This window comes from Balaenoptera ricei, chromosome 20, assembly GCF_028023285.1.
Source record: "Balaenoptera ricei isolate mBalRic1 chromosome 20, mBalRic1.hap2, whole genome shotgun sequence".
Lineage (NCBI taxonomy): Eukaryota > Metazoa > Chordata > Mammalia > Artiodactyla > Balaenopteridae > Balaenoptera > Balaenoptera ricei.
In genome coordinates, this window is record NC_082658.1 from 54300142 (window position 1) to 54314762 (window position 14621).

The following is a 14621-nucleotide window of genomic DNA, read 5'->3' on the forward strand; positions in this document are numbered from 1 at the left end:
TCCCTCCCTGTTACTGGGGCCGGAAAATGCCTTATCAACACACACATTAGAAGAAGTTTGGGATTACCCAGGAGGGTCAGAATCCCAAGTAAGAGAGGGGACAGCTGTGGAGGAACTGAAGAAAGATGGAAGAAAATGTCATCCGTAAATCCTTTAATCCTCTTTCCATTTAAGGACCCAGTTATGAGCGTTTGACTCAGTGGTTTCAAACAAGTAACTTTATTTACCTTTTCGTGTTCCGCCAACCGGCCTCCCCCTCGGCCTCGCCTGTTTCGTGTTCCTTTCTGAGGCGTGTTAGGGGAGGGGGTGGACTGCTACCTCCCCGCCCTCACCTCCGCCGGCGGGCCCCCCGCCCAGGTTTCTTTTCTCCTCGGCGCCTACGGGCGGGGGCGGGAGGAGCCGTAGGAGTTGGGGCGGGGGGCGCGGGCCCTGGCGCGGGGCGCGCCCAGCTCCCTTGCGGAGGCTTGTAGATCAGGTGGAAGATGAAGGCATTGCAGTACCTGAGGGGGGGCGTGGCGCCGTCAGGGGCGGGGCCAAGAGGCCGGGATTTTCCCAAGGGGCGGAGTTTGTGGGCTCCGAGTTTCAGGGGGTGGGGCTAAACTTAGGGCTCTGCCAGCCCGAGCGTAACCTGGTTTTTTTTTGCAGAGGGGTTGGGTGGGGGGAGGCTGGGAAACGAGGAGTTGGAGAGATTTTTGTGAGCTGCATCTAAAGAGGGGTGTGTGGGCGTTGTCGAGACCCTCCAGTGGGAGTGGTGGGAGTGCGGGCGGCGAAAGCAGGGTGTAGGGCTGGGCCAGGAGGGTCCCAGGACCGCAGAGACGAGGGTAGAGGTGGGCCTTTCAGGATGCGCGGCCAGAGAGTAAGAAGGCCTTACCAGGGCATACAGTTGTCCGCCGCTCTGAGGCGAAAGGGGGAGCGGAAAGGGTTGGGCTGTGGAGGGCTGGTGCCCCCTCCCGTGGCCACCGCCATGGTCTGGTCGTCCATCACACAGCCGTACTCGCTGCTCTCGGTGAAGAAGGCCGGCACTCGGAGGGACTGGGGTGGGGGCGGGGCCTCAGACACTCTCAGAAAGGCTTCCAACCCCACGTACCTCCCGAGGACCCAGACGGACCGGGATGGGGAGAGGCACGAGGCAGGCACAGAGGGGGGTAGGAGGACCCGCTGGCGCACCCCAGGTCTGTAGAGCAGATGATGGGGAAGAAGAGACTTTCAGAAAAGGAGGAGGGACCGGGCAGGAGGTGAGAGAAGGTCCCTTTTGTCCCATCCCCCACCTGTAACCGGGGCAGCGAGCTCAGCCAAGTGTCCTTTAGACCAAAGCCCGAGTTAAATCCTGCGGAGGGAAGGAGAGCAGGGAGAAGCTGGCTCCCATGGCCTCCTCCCACCTCCCCCATGCTCCTACCCCAGGCGCTTACCGATAACCAAGTCAGGCTTGGGCCCCTGGAGCAGGTGGTAGGGCCGTGCAGACACCTTGATCTGCAGGCCCCTGCGGCCCCCCTTCTCCTTAGTCCCAGAGCTGAGCCGTGCTGATACCCCGGAACCAGGACGGACAGACACTTCGAGGTCATCCTGGGGAGTTTGGAGTGGGGTGGAGAAGCCGGTGGAAGTTACGGTACTGGAAGATGCATCAGGTAAGACAGGGGGGAGGAGGCAGGGATGGAAAGGCAGAGCCCAGCCAGGAGGACAGCAGGAGGGTTAGGGCTAAAGAGCAGGGCCCCCCTCAGCCCTCACCCTCTGCAGGGTAAAATGCTGCTGGTCACTCTCAGGGGGCAGGCTGTCACCCACAAACTGCAGCTCCAGGGCCACGCGGGGGAGCAAGACCAAGAGCTCCTGAAGGGCAAAGAGGACAGATCTGGGTCCCACCCTGTGTCCACCTCCACACCCAAATGCCCAGCCCTCAGGCCTGGAGGGACTTACCCAAAACACCATGATGAGGTCGAACTCCTTCCCAGCCTCCACCACATGGATTTTCAGTGACTGTTTGTTCTGGATGTTGAGCTCAGGGACTGGGTGATAAGCTAGCCATTTAAGAATACGGTCTCCTCCTCCCCTCCCACCCCCCTGGCCCCCCTGCTCCACGCACTCCTCCCCCCGCCTCCGCCCTCCTTACAGGACTGGGGCACCAGATGGGTGATGACGTAGTACACAGTCAGCGGGTAGGTGAGAAGCACAGCCATGGGGGAGTCCAAGCTGAGGCCCCGCCATGTGTAGTAATCCTGCCACGAGCCTGGGGAGAGTGGGTTACCGGGGACCTTGCCCCAGGCCTGGACCCCCACCTCTCCTGTCTAATAGCCCCTTTTCTCAGCCACCGAGACTGCTGGCCCTCCAGGCCCCGTCCCTACCCCTAGCTCCCTCAGGGCTCCTCCAGCTCACCAAAGAGGCCCCTGGGTGGATCTGGGGGCACAGGAGGCATCAGAGCAGGCCCATGCCCCTGAAGAAGCTGGTAGGGATCTCCTGAGAGGATGAAAGAAGAGGAGCCTGGTGTCAGGGAGGTCCCCACCTGGCCTCTTCCTTCTTCCAAAGGAGCTGTGTTCCCTGAGAGAGGGCCTGGAGCTGCAGCAGGAGGAATGGGGAGCTGCCTAGGGATGGGGCTTCTGGATGGGCTGGGCAGGGGTGACTTTTCTGAGGGTTGGGGAGGGCATGAAATGCCCTGGTGGTGGTGGTGAGGTTTGGTGTGTATGTGGAGGGGTTATCTAGGATCTGGACAACTCTTTGCTCTCCCGTCCTTCCCTCTAGTCTGAGGGACTTATGCCTGGAGAGAGGCCCCACGCACCATTGAGAAGAACACTGAGGGATGGCGTGCTGCCCCTTGGGTGCCCGGGGGTGCCAGAGCCTGGAATCAGCATGCTGAGCTGGGTCCAGTAGCCACGAGTGAGGCCTCGTGAGGCCAGGAAGGCCTCCTTGTTAAAGGTTTCACTGGTCACCTCTGGAGAAGGATGAGGGGAGGGGTTGAGGGCCTGGTGGCCAGGATTCCAGACTTTGGCTCTCCTCAGTCTCTCCCCAGGACCCTGAGTCTGAGTCTGGTTCTAGTCAGACAGAGAACTATTAACATTTCTGAGTGTCTACAGCGTAGCCCACAGAACCCATATAACAATTTCATGGGTTTTAACATTTGTTAGTCTGCCCACTTCACAGGTGAGGAAATAGCTCTAAGAAGTAAAGCGATTTATTTCAGGTCACCAGTTAGTGGTGAAGCTGAGAAGCAAGTATTTGAATCCCTACTCCCGAATCCCGTAAGTTCTCTCAGGGACCAGGGCACTCAGTCCTCAGCTCCAGAGATGCTGTGTCCAGCCCCAAGGGTCTAGCCCCCAGCCCCAAATACCCAGCACCCAGCTGTTATTCCAGGGATCTAGATTCCAGCCCCAGGCACTTAGCCTTCAAGCCCAGGACCCTGTTCCCAGGCACCTGGGGCCCCAGTTCCAAAGACCGGGTCCCACTTTCCCCCACCCATCCTGACCTCCTTAGGGTACCTGCGGTGTAGGTAAAAGGCAGAGTTGCCAGTTCTCCGGCCCGCTCCATGAAGGCTGCAAGCCTTGGGCACCAAAATCGGTGGCTCACATCATCTGGGCATCGCTTCCAATCAGCCCGGAGACAAGCCTCTCCGCAGTACAAGACAGCGCCACACTGGGGGCTGGGGTCACAGGGGGTGGGGGGGGTGGGCACTCAGTGTTAGTGTATGTAGGTCCCCTGTCTGCTGTCCATCTGTCCTGCGGCTGCCCATACGCACTCTGTTTGTACTCTCTCTGCCTATAACAGCTTTTTTGTGTGTGTCATCTTCTTGTTTCCCTGTCCCTCACTCTGTCTGTCTGCAGGGCCCCCCACCAGCCTGCTTCCTCTCTGTTTGCCTGACTGTTGGGGTCTTCCTTCCGCTCGCTCCATCTCTGCAGGCTGCTCACCAGGGGGTTAGCTTCACTTCAAAGCTATGCCTGTGACAAACATGGCAGGTTCGAGCCCGAAGGGAGGCAAAGGTGAAGCCGGGCCGGGGACCCCATGTCCGCATCGGGGTCTTGGCTAGCTTCACTCTCAGCCTTGGGACCAGATTCTCCAGCTCCCTGAATGGGGGGTGGAGACCGCATCAGGCTGGGGGGCTCAGGAGCCCAGGGCCCCAGGCTTCCCCACCCTCTACCAGGTTTCTGTACCGATGCAGCTGGGCGTCTCCCACAGTAAGCTTTCGGGGCTTTCGGGGGTCTCCAGAGCCCATGGGGCAGGCCATGCTGTGGCAGAGGAGAGCATAGGCCCGAGGAGCCAGGTTCTGTGTCCCTGAGCCCCTGCCTGCACTCCCCTGCCCTCCATCCATCAGCAGGTCAATGCCCAAGATGGTGCCATGTTCATCCGTCACCAGTAGGATGCAGGAAAGGTGCAGGGGGGCCGCCTCTGGGGAAAAAGGGAAAAGTTGGGGGCGGGGGGGCAAAGACTGTCAGGGTCAGGGATACCAAATCAAATGCCCACGGGGACTAGGAGACTGAGCGAAGGGGACTAGGTAGAGAGGGCATGCCTCATCGGAAGGGGACTGCGGCTACACAGAACCAGCATTTGCTGCCAGGTGGAAATGTGGGCCTGCTGTGGGAACTTTACATTTTTCTTGAGAAGGGGTAACTCCAGACTTCTGGAATTTTTTTCTTTTAATGTTTAAATGTTGGCTCAAATTTAAAAAACAAAGAACACTGTGGATCAGTGAAGACACCTTTTTAGGCCAGATTGGCCTGAGGGCCACCCATCTGTGACTCCTAACTGGATTCTGAGGGGCAGAGGAGGGCTTTGAAGGGGAGTATGCCTGGGCGGGGGCAGGGCAGGGCCAGCCCTGGGTTCTTACCACTTCTCTGTCCCTTCCTCCTCTCAGGCCCTGGTTCGTCCTCCGCCCTGTCCTCTTGGCAGCCAACCTCGCGACCTCCTGCCTCCTGCTCGGTCTCCTCTGCCTCCCCTGGGGGGTTTGCTTCCTGTGGGGAGTCCCTGCTGGTAGGGGCTGGCTCCCCATCCTCCTCTGTTTCTACTTTCTCGGGGCCTGCATCCTCCTCCTCTCCATTCTCTCCTTCCTCCTCTTCCTCCTCCTCGTCCCCTTCCTCCAGGCTGACAAAGCTGACATAGGGGCTTAGGTCCCGCAGGTGGAGTGGGGGCTCGTCTCCCAGGAGCCGGGCAGCCCCCAGGCCTGGTGCAGGGCCTGGCTCTGCCCCTTGCCCCAGGCTGATGCCCACGCTACGGTTGGGCAGGACGTGGAGCACCCAAAGGGCGCGGTCCTGGGGCAGCCTCCTGATCTGAGCCTCCAGCTCCCGCCAGCAGCCCTCAAGGCGGGTCCCCACGGCCCCGCGCTCCGCCACGAACTTGCGGAACCAGCCAAAGAGGAGGGCAGCGAAATCCAGGAACTCATCCCGGTATCCAGACACAAACTCCATGTCTTCAGGGGCACAAGGCCTGGGCCCAGACTGAGCAGAGGGAGGGATATATGGTGAGGGAGAGGTACTCGGGAGAGTTTGGGGCTGGGTCATAAAATGGGGGAGAGTGTGGGTCTGAGGGTCACTTAGGGTGGAATCTATGGATGAGTGTTAGGAGCGAGAAAGGAGTTTTCAGGGCTGAGGATGGGAATTCAGGGTGAGAATGGGGTCCAGACTTGAAAGTGGGTGATTAGGGTTAAGGATGGGTAGTCGGGAGGGAGGTGGTCTTTGGGGCTCAAAATTTGAGGCTCAAACCCTCAAAGGTAGGGTCTGAGTTGAGGATAGAAGTGGGAGAGCGCTAATCCTATGGGCAAGGGTTTGGTGAGGAGGGAAGTTTTGGATCCGTCTGTGGGGTGTGGGAGGAGGGGGACAGGAGCTAGGGCATCTCTTCGGCTTGAATAGGTTTGGCGGTGAGCCCCGGTACACCTAGCCCCTCCCGTCCGGTCCGCTACTCCGGTACCTGCAGCCGCCACCACTTTTCGAAGGTAAATACCTCGGGGTGGGGCGTGACGTCAGGCTGCCCGAGCCCCGCGCCGGCTCCTCGGGTTGCCACGCCCCCCGTGTCTTGCGCGGCGCAGAGGCGCTCAGGGCAGTGTCTGCGCTGTTGGGCGCGCGGACTCATCCGCCGCGGTCACTCCAGCCATGTGACTGGATCCCCGTGCGCCGGACCCGAGCCCGAAAAGTGAAAGCCTCTCGAAGGAGGAGGTCCAGCCGACTGACCTGCGGAGGGCGGGCGGGCGGGGCTGGCATCCCCGGGCCGAACTGGATCAGCCTAGTGGGCAGTGCCCGCCCGCCGCGCCTGGCCCTGCAGCCTGGACTTTCTTCCGCTTTCTTTCGCCTTCTTCAAACATTCCTGGCTGCCCCCTCGACGGGGCTCTGGGCTGGGTGCGGGGGCGCGGGCGGAGGAGCTCCGCCTCCCGGAGTTTCCCCGCCGCCCCAGGTCGGCGATCACGCGGTTAAAACGGTACTGACCGCACTTATCAGTTCGAGACGGTGAGGGCGCCCAGAGGGAGGCTCCGCCGCCTCGCGCCCCGCCTCGGTGCCGACGGCCGCCGTCTCCCGCACAATCTCGGCCGTAGCGGGAGAAGGAAGCGAAAGCCATTGAGAAACCGGCTGGACGTCAGACTCCGGAGCACGTCTGGGAGTCAGACAGGGCGAGGCGGGCCCGAGATGATGCTGGGCCGGGAACTCCGGTTCCTCTTGCTCCTACTATTTCTAGCGTGCCACACTCCTCCAGGTTCGTCAGGGGCCCGGCTGGTGCCCAGATCCCCGAATCCGGGGAAGGGGGTGGGGGACACGAGGGCCGCGGGGTTGAGTTGAATAAGTGGGGAGCCAGGGTCCCCACGGCAGCCGGGGCAGGGGGAGGGCCAGCTGCCTGGGGTTGGGGACGGGCCGGGGAACACCAGGGTCCAGGTGTGATTATGGACGTGTTTGGGGAGTGTAATGTGTGAGTTGAGCCCGGGGGGTGGGAGGGGCTCAGATCCCCGGGTCTAGGGGAGAGGCTGCAGTGGGGGCTGTGGGTTGGAGGCTAAGTTTACCGGTGTGTGAGCCCGTGAACCGGGGAACCTGTGCTGACCACCTCGGTCCTGCTCAGGCGATGGCAATGAAGGTAGCATCGCTGGAAGTTGTCCCTGTGATAGAAGAATTTCTTCCCACTCCCCTCTTAACGATCAATACATGGGACATCTCCGAAAATACCTGAAAGTCTATCAACGTTGCTCTTCCTACGTCAGGTAATCTCACCCACCCCTGGGAGCGCAGAGCCTCCTGGAGCCTCCAGGACCCTCTCTGGTCAGACTTGAGCTCCTTCTGGGAGGACCCCTAGTCCCCTCTATAGTCCCCATAACATTAGGTTATGTTTGCCCTAATTCTCCACACCTTAGTTTCCCTGTCCCGCCTGGAATTTCCCAGTCCCAGCAGAAACTGCTGAATCTTGGCAGTGACCTCACTTCTTTGGAACGAGGAAAGAGGTGGGAAAGGGGGGGAGGGAAGGGGAGCGGAGATTGGAGACGCAGCTGAGACCACGTCCCTCCTTACAGGTTCCAGCTACCCTTGGTTAGTGTGTGTGGAGGCAGCAGTGACCGGTGGGTCCAGGAACTGATGCGCTGCTTTGATCGTGAAGGTGAGCGCTTTCTCCCTCCTCCCCAGGCTCTGTCTCCAGGGCTCGGCCGCCTCCACCTTACACTTTTCTTTGCCTCAGCCCTTTCCCCTTTGACACCTCACATTCCTATTCTGTGTACTTTCACTTAAGTCCCTGTTTACCAGAAATCACTCACCATCACTTCCAGGATTTTTGCCAATTTATCCTATCACCTGTGCATTTACTTAATGTGTTCCTTGAAATCAAGGCACTATTTTTATTTTCCAGTAATTTATTATGGAAATTTAAAGACATAAATAAAAGTTGAAAGATTTATGTACAGTGAACATCCATATACCCACCACCTAGATTCTATAATATTTGATTTTTATATGTGTACATAATAAAGCAAATATATTTTATATTTTACAATATCGGGTTTACAGCATTTTAACTATATTTGCTTTATTGCACACCCATCTGTCTATCCATCCCTCTATTCCTCATCAACCTGCCTAATATTTTTTGGTGCACTTCCAAGTAAGCTGCAGGGTTGACTATACTTTATCCCCAGACATTTCATCATGTGTATTATTAAGGAGGGTTTTATATTTTATTGTTCCTTTTTTTTTTCTTTTGAGGTAAAATTTACAAACAATGAAACGAATAAATCTTAAGTGTACACAGCCACTTCTGAAAAACTTAATGGCAACTAGTCCTAAGCAGGAACATCTGTGAAGTCACAAATTTGATATGCTGGTTGTATTTTTCTCCTAAAATAAATACATAACCATTAAGACACAAAGTGTTCTTCCAGGTCCCAGCTAAAGTTGTCTTCTGTAGCATTGGTGGTACCCCTACTGCCCTTTGGCTACGTAGACCTACCTTATTCATTTACTCTTCCTGGCTACTCTGGCCTTTAGTACTAAAATTATCCCTGCTTTACAGCTGAAAGAAATGAATCCCAGAGAGGTTAAGAGACAAGGGGCAAGGTCACAGCTACTTTGTAGCAGAGCCCGGGTTCCAACCCAGGTCTCCTGACTTCCCAGTTCAGAATGCATGCTCGCCCCAGTGGCTCCATGTTGTGGTTTGCTCACTTCCATCTCCCCATGTTTTCCCTCTGCCCCTGCCTTTCTTTCCTGGCATTTAGCTGTTCCCTTGATGTTCTCCTTGACCCACTCACTACCCTTCCCTCTATCTAGTTCTTCACCTTATCCCCTCATAGCCCTGATTCCTCACTTCTTGCTTCTTCAGAATGTGGACGTGCTCACGCCAGGAGTGTGGCCCGCGAGGGACATGTACCTCCCCGCAGCACCCAGGTTCCTGAGCCCACAGAAAAGACACGTTCAGCCACGGGCACCCCTGCACGGAAGTACCTGCCATCCACCCTGCAGCCTTCCCAGCAGCCCACCCCTCCAGAAAGAGCACCTTCGTTGGACAAAAACCTCATCCACCCCAATGAGACTACCACTTACACTTCGGGCCACCGTCTGGGGGCAAGGCCTGGGACCATGGGGAACCAGAAGCAGCTGGGAGAAAATGTGGGTCCTGCAGCTGGGACATCAGCCATGGTGCCGGTGCTGTCCCTCTTGGGCATCGTTTTCCTCCTCACTGGGGCCCTGCTCTACATGCTGTGCAAGAAGAGGAGGGAGCAGTCACTGCAGTGTCCTCCAGGTAAACTGGGCTTCTGAACCCCTCCTCCAGGGATCCAGAGCCTCCTTGGCAGGGATCCTGCCCACAGCAGCTCTCAGGCTGGCAAATGTGGAGGCTGCCTGCACCATGGACAACAGGCGATGAGGGAAGAGTCAGCCAGACTACAGAATGGGGAGGGAGGGAAGCCACCATAGGCCGAGGGACCAGTGCATGGCCTTCAAAGCCAGGCAGTGCTTGAGCAACATCAAGACTGCAGCTAGAGCAGACGAGTGGGACATGAAGCGATGGAGGAAGGTAGGAGCTATTCGTTCAATTCACACATCTTTATTGAGCACCTACTATGTACCTGATCTATAGTCAATGTTTTGGAGTCTGATTCCCCAGTTCAAGCTATCACCCCTTGCCCCCCACTCCCCCACCCAACTTCCCTTTATCTCAGAGCTCATCTCTCAATTTCTTTATCTTTTCCAGATTTGCACCTTCATTATGTGCGTGTGGCAGCAGACGCCAATGCTTAAAGAATGGAAGCTTGTGAGGGCAGATTATGATTTATTCAGTATCAAATGCGGTTAATATACTAGAGCAATCCCTGGCACATGGTAGGCACTCTCTACATATTTGTCAATGTTTAATACACAACTAACCAGCCACTGCCCTCTCTTAAACCTTCCCTCCGTTTTTTTTTTTCTATGCTGTAATGTAAAATCACCTCTTATACTAGATATCTTGTACAAATTCTATACGTGGATTTTTTTAACTACTAAAACTTATTTTTATAATTATTGACTCTTCTTTCTGCAGACATTGGTCTCATGCCCTTGCCCACTTACCATGATTCCTGGCTTCAGCTTCTCTGCTGATGGCCACCTGACACCTTCCCCCTCGGCGCATCCCCCAATCCCTGCCAACCTCCTTGTCCCAAGTCCCTTGTGTCTTGTCCTTGTCTCTTCACACCACAGCAGTGTTCCTCCCCAACTTCAGCCCTCTCCCGCTTTCCCACCCCCCCTCCTCAGCAGCTGCCATACAGCCTGGTTTTACTTCCTCAACCCCTTACATCACCCATATATGCCCCAATGAGAGTCTGAGCTCCTTGTTTTTAGTGTTATTGTTTTTATTATCAAAACCCTTAGTTCTCATTTTATCTTTTCCAGTGAACAAAAATGTGTCTGCATTGGTCCAAGTCTGCCAGAAGCCTGGGGCAGGGACCTGAGGAAGTGGGTTGGGCGTCTTTAGTCTCTGTCTCCTGTTCTGAGCTTGTCAGCGCTCGGCGAAGTGCATGGCGGGAGGAGCCAGGGCACAGCCATGCATGGGCTTGGTCTTTAAGGTTCTCCATTCCCACCTTTTGTGCCTTTGTCCTCATGGCTTCTGACCAGCAGGGCATGTACGGGGCAGCCCATGCTCTCCAGGTTCTGTCCTGGGGTGTAGGTGGAGCTCTCCTTCCAAGCTTTTCACCTGCTTGGCCTAGTTTTCCAGCATCTGCTCACAGGTTCGAGCCACCTCACTGAGCTTGAGACGAGCATAGTCCACTCGCTTCAGGGCCATCTGACAGTCCTTCCTCGAAGAGTAGCTGGAGCCCTCATGGGGCTGCCCTGTGGCCACCTACAGGACGTTTAGATTGATCAAAGAAGCACCTCTCCCCTTTCCCATCTCCCCAGCCAGGCATCAGGTCTCTTGCCTCATTTCTTCCCTGCGTCTGAATTTGCTATGCCACGTGGTTAGCTGGATTACCTAGGGCATATCACTGAATTTCTGTTAACCTCATCTGTAAAATGGGGATGACAGTAACTAACTACTTCCTAGAGTTGTTATAGGATTAGATAATGCAGAGTGTCTGGCACACTGTAAAAGTTTAGTAAAGGGTAGTTGCTGTTACGACCTCAGAACCCTTTCAATCCTGTTCCTTTCCTCAGGAGGTAGCCATCTGGGGCTCCATACCCTTGAGGTCAGGTCAGGTTTCTAAGAGCGTATCCTGTGGCTTTCGTATTGTTCACACACCCTCTCCCAGGACTTCCCCATCCAGTGGCGCATGTGATGCAACTCAGTGACACAGGAAACCTACCCTGGAAGGGAGGGGTCCTGCCAGGGTCAACGGGCCTGCTGGGTAGGGCTGGTCTTGCTTGGCTCCCGAGACCAAAGCTCTGCCCGGGACTCCTGAAGGCTAAGGCTAAGGCAGAGAGCTGGGGTGGGCGTGTTGCATGGTCCAAAACACACACACACACACACACACACGCGCGCGCGTAGGACGTTCCAACACACACACACACACACACATACCCACCTGAGTGAGATAGCGGATCTGAGCCGACAGCTCCGCCTCCACGTGCTGCACCGACGCGGTGAAGGCCGCTGCCTGTCGGTCTAGGAGCCGCTCATTGGTTTTTTCCTTGGAAAGTTCCAAGATCACTGTACCTGCCGGGGTGGAGAGTGGGCGGGGCTATCCGGAGACTGCCAGTATAGCCGCGCCCCAGAGCCAGTCCCACCCACCCCTGCACCCACTTAGGATCCCTCCCAACCCCACTCCCAGTCACCGGTCGGCGCATGTGCGCACGGTCGGTCTAGCTCGCGCTCTCGCTGCCGCTCCTCCTCTGGTCGTCGTATCCCGAACCTGCATTCTGAAGAATGGCTCCAATTTCCCGTTCGATGTCTTCCAGGGCGCGTAGTCGCTCGTTCGCCAAGCTGTAGGTAGCCATCGCTACTCCTGGATTCTCTCCTTTTGCGAAATGCTGCGGAAAAGTGCCCGGAAATGGCTGTCCGTTTGCGCCCGCGCAGAGCGCGCCCCTTTGCTAACACTACAGTTCCCGGGATGCTCAGCGCGGTCTCGCCGTTCTCGGTTCACCTGGTGAACTACAACTCCCAGGGTCTCCTGCGCATGCCCAGGTCTGCGCCACCACCGCGTGACCACCTGTGGTAAGAGGCAGTATCGAAATATTCACGCCCTTCAAACCTGTTCACCTTCACGACACTGTCTTGTGGTCTGTGTTTAATTTCTTCTACAAGAATTTAGTGAGCGTCTGCTGGGTGCTAGGTGATGATGGTGGGAGCTCTGGGTGTTTACAGACTGGACAGCCATGGACCCTGTGTTTGCCTATCCCACTCCGCCACCTATCGGAGCCTGGGGAAAGCCGGACTTGGTGAGTGTGACCTTATTCGCCCTAGCGATTCCCCCTGAACGGGAGCCCTGAAACACGGACTGTCAGTATATTCTGAGAAGCTAGCTCCTATCAGCCTTTTCCCTCTCTGATCGCCTGTTAATGTGGTTGGCTCTGGGGATACAAAGGTGAGTGAGGTGGACTCTCACGTGATAGAGGGATAAATGTTTCGTTAGGGATACGCCCAGGGTGTGTCTCTGGGAACACAGAGAAAGGATTCTGGGAGGAAATGTTGCGTGAACTGAATCTGAAGGGTTAACCAGGTGGATGAGAGCTTGGAGTGGAAAAGGGAAAGGCACAGGCAAGCGCATGGTGGTGTGAGGGGGCTGACACATTGGAAGTCCAGCAAGGGGTTCAGTTTGACTGGAGTGAACGCAGTGTGGTGGTGGATAGGTGTGACTGGGGAGACTGGAGTGGGGAGCCAGATCAGGAAATGGCTTGCAAGCTAAGGAATTTGGACTTTATTTTGAAAGCATTTGGGAGCCTTTGAAGGATTTTCAAGTGTATTCTGACCAGCTGTACCTTTTAGGAAAGATCAATCTTGACAGTTTATGGAAGATTGAGAATGAAGCCAGTTTGCACAGGGTTAGCAAACGAGTGGAGACTTTCAGTTAAACTTGAGGGATCTAGCGTTTAACTTCACTCCTTTACTAAATCCTAGGAAGATAGCAATAAGGGGATTTTAGAAAGGAGTCAAGGAGAAAGAGGAGTTAATAGCAAAACTTTAAATAGAAACTGCAAGACAGAAGCGTATGTGGTAACTGATTTAGCAGTGAAGTGGTAATTAAGCCAGCAGTGAAGAAAGTTAGAAGCAACTTTTTTTTATTTATTTTATTTTATTTTTTATTGAAATATAGTTGATTGGCTTAGAAGCAAGTTGATTTACCCTTAAATCAGTGGCATCACAGTACAGCTGGGCTGTAGGTAGTACTAAAATTAGGAGGATTATTTGAAATAGTTAGACCCCCCCTATCGCCTCCTTTATATCCTCATATATCTTGGCAGCTGCTTACCCCCAACTCATCAGATTGCTGGAGGTTTCTTGGTTGGAGATGGAAACCAGAGAGTCTTTGGCATGGAGGGCACCAGGGCATGACTGTATTTAAAACAGAGATTGAGTGAAAGTTTATTTACTGAGTGGTGGTTTCTAGAACTCTGGCAACCAGGCTTTTACCTTCCAGGTCAGAGACTGGAAGACTCTCATCTGGGGAATTTGACTATTCAGAGGAAAGATCTAAGGGTATTAACATCAGGGATTCTCCAACAAAGCAGTTAGCCGGATCACGCCATAGTGAAACCCACAGTTGATAAGTCCCAACTGTGTCCGCAGATCTTCTAGTCAGCTTCTTAGCATGTCACCCTTAAAATGAGCAGACATAAGACAAAAGATTTCTAGATGTTTGCAGAAACTTTCTAACATGGAAGGCAGAGACCAAAATAAACAGAAAAAAAAACCCCAAACAAACAAACCAAAAAAACCCCAACTTTGATGACATAGAGTAAAACTTAAGGAAAAAAAAATATTGACGTGCTTGGGTCAGAGATACTATAATAAAGGATTGAATCCAAGAAAACACACTTGAAAAATAAAACCATGAGGGAAGGAATGAAAAATTGAGCAAAAGGGTTGAAAGAGAAATTGAAGCAGTCTCCCAGCAAGTAAAGCAAAAGAAAGGAGATGGCATATAGGAAAGACGACGTGAGAAAATTAGAGAATCAGTCCAGCGGGCTTAAATTCTCTGAGAACAGGGAAAACAAAGGGAAGAAAGGACTTGTGTTTCTAGATGAAAAGGGCCCATTAAGTGCCCAGCATCAAGGCACATCATGAAATATCAGAACACTAGTCTCACAGAAAAGGGTCTTGCAGAAGCTTCCAGAGAGAAAATAGACCACATGCTAAGGATCAGCAATCAGAATGGCCTTGATCCTCTGAATACTAACACTCCATGCCAGTGGGGCAGCGCCTTCAACGTTTTGGGGGAAAGTGATTTCCAATGTGGAGTTCTGTACTCCAGCTGTAGTAGGGTGAAGGCTAAAAATGCAGTGGCTCAACCAAATAGAACTCAACTTTTTCTCAGAAAACAGTTTGGTGTGGGTAGTTCAGTGTGCTCCACAAATCAGACCGAGACCGAGGCTAGCAAGCAGTGGAGCTCTGCCATCCTTTAGGCTCTTATGTTCAAAAGTATGGTCTTCAGGCCGCAGCATTGGCATTACCTAGATGCTTTTTAGAAATGCAGGATCTCAGGCCCCACCACAGACCCACTGCATCAGTATCTGTTTTTGAAGATCCCAGGGGATCTGTGTACACAGTATACT

At 54.5% G+C, this 14621-nt stretch overlaps 4 protein-coding genes across 5 annotated transcripts in view; 2 read left to right on the plus strand and 2 right to left on the minus strand.

Annotated features, from left to right (window-relative positions):
• Positions 1-203: 203 nt before the first annotated feature.
• On the minus strand, positions 204-6380 carry ZMYND15 (zinc finger MYND-type containing 15). Of its 2 annotated transcripts, XM_059906476.1 has the most exons (13): positions 4808-6380; positions 4134-4368; positions 3891-4046; positions 3465-3625; positions 2768-2920; positions 2368-2448; positions 2105-2221; positions 1912-2000; positions 1726-1824; positions 1410-1563; positions 1269-1327; positions 872-1032; positions 204-500 (listed from the first exon to the last, which is right to left on the minus strand). In XM_059906476.1, exons 1-13 carry the CDS (start codon positions 5475-5477, stop codon positions 329-331), a joined length of 2307 nt encoding a protein of 768 aa, XP_059762459.1. In that variant the 5' UTR covers positions 5478-6380; the 3' UTR covers positions 204-328. The 2 variants fall into 2 exon arrangements, with proteins under 2 accessions (XP_059762459.1, XP_059762460.1); XM_059906477.1 differs by lacking the exon at positions 2105-2221.
• On the plus strand, positions 5993-9935 carry CXCL16 (C-X-C motif chemokine ligand 16). The gene is made up of 5 exons (XM_059906481.1): positions 5993-6660; positions 7018-7156; positions 7463-7545; positions 8758-9177; positions 9628-9935. Exons 1-5 carry the CDS (start codon positions 6594-6596, stop codon positions 9672-9674), a joined length of 756 nt encoding a protein of 251 aa, XP_059762464.1. The 5' UTR covers positions 5993-6593; the 3' UTR covers positions 9675-9935.
• Positions 9936-10234: 299 nt separating this feature from the next.
• On the minus strand, positions 10235-11922 carry MED11 (mediator complex subunit 11). The gene is made up of 3 exons (XM_059906484.1): positions 11762-11922; positions 11435-11565; positions 10235-10755 (listed from the first exon to the last, which is right to left on the minus strand). Exons 1-3 carry the CDS (start codon positions 11844-11846, stop codon positions 10618-10620), a joined length of 354 nt encoding a protein of 117 aa, XP_059762467.1. The 5' UTR covers positions 11847-11922; the 3' UTR covers positions 10235-10617.
• Positions 11923-12054: 132 nt separating this feature from the next.
• Positions 12055-14621, plus strand: part of PELP1 (proline, glutamate and leucine rich protein 1) — a 45569-nt gene continuing 43002 nt past the window's right edge. The window contains exon 1 of the mRNA XM_059906472.1: positions 12055-12287. Within this exon, the coding sequence (XP_059762455.1) occupies positions 12225-12287 (63 nt within the window). The 5' untranslated portion in view covers positions 12055-12224. The remainder of the gene's footprint in view (positions 12288-14621) is intronic.

Coding starts and splice junctions, on each gene's coding strand:
- ZMYND15 (XM_059906476.1), bottom strand. CDS start 5,477: ATGACCCAGCCCCAAACTCTCCCGAGTACCTCTCCCTCACCATATATC. Junction 4,369..4,807: donor GAGGAAGGGACAGAGAAGTG/GTAAGAACCCAG, acceptor CTTTTTCCCCAG/AGGCGGCCCCCCTGCACCTT. Junction 1,328..1,409: donor CAAGCCTGACTTGGTTATCG/GTAAGCGCCTGG, acceptor TTCCCTCCGCAG/GATTTAACTCGGGCTTTGGT.
- CXCL16 (XM_059906481.1), top strand. CDS start 6,594: ATGATGCTGGGCCGGGAACTCCGGTTCCTCTTGCTCCTACTATTTCTA. Junction 6,661..7,017: donor AGCGTGCCACACTCCTCCAG/GTTCGTCAGGGG, acceptor GGTCCTGCTCAG/GCGATGGCAATGAAGGTAGC. Junction 7,157..7,462: donor CGTTGCTCTTCCTACGTCAG/GTAATCTCACCC, acceptor CCCTCCTTACAG/GTTCCAGCTACCCTTGGTTA.
- MED11 (XM_059906484.1), bottom strand. CDS start 11,846: ATGGCTACCTACAGCTTGGCGAACGAGCGACTACGCGCCCTGGAAGAC. Junction 11,566..11,761: donor AGCCATTCTTCAGAATGCAG/GTTCGGGATACG, acceptor CCACCCCGGCAG/GTACAGTGATCTTGGAACTT. Junction 10,756..11,434: donor AGATCCGCTATCTCACTCAG/GTGGGTATGTGT, acceptor AACGTCCTGTAG/GTGGCCACAGGGCAGCCCCA.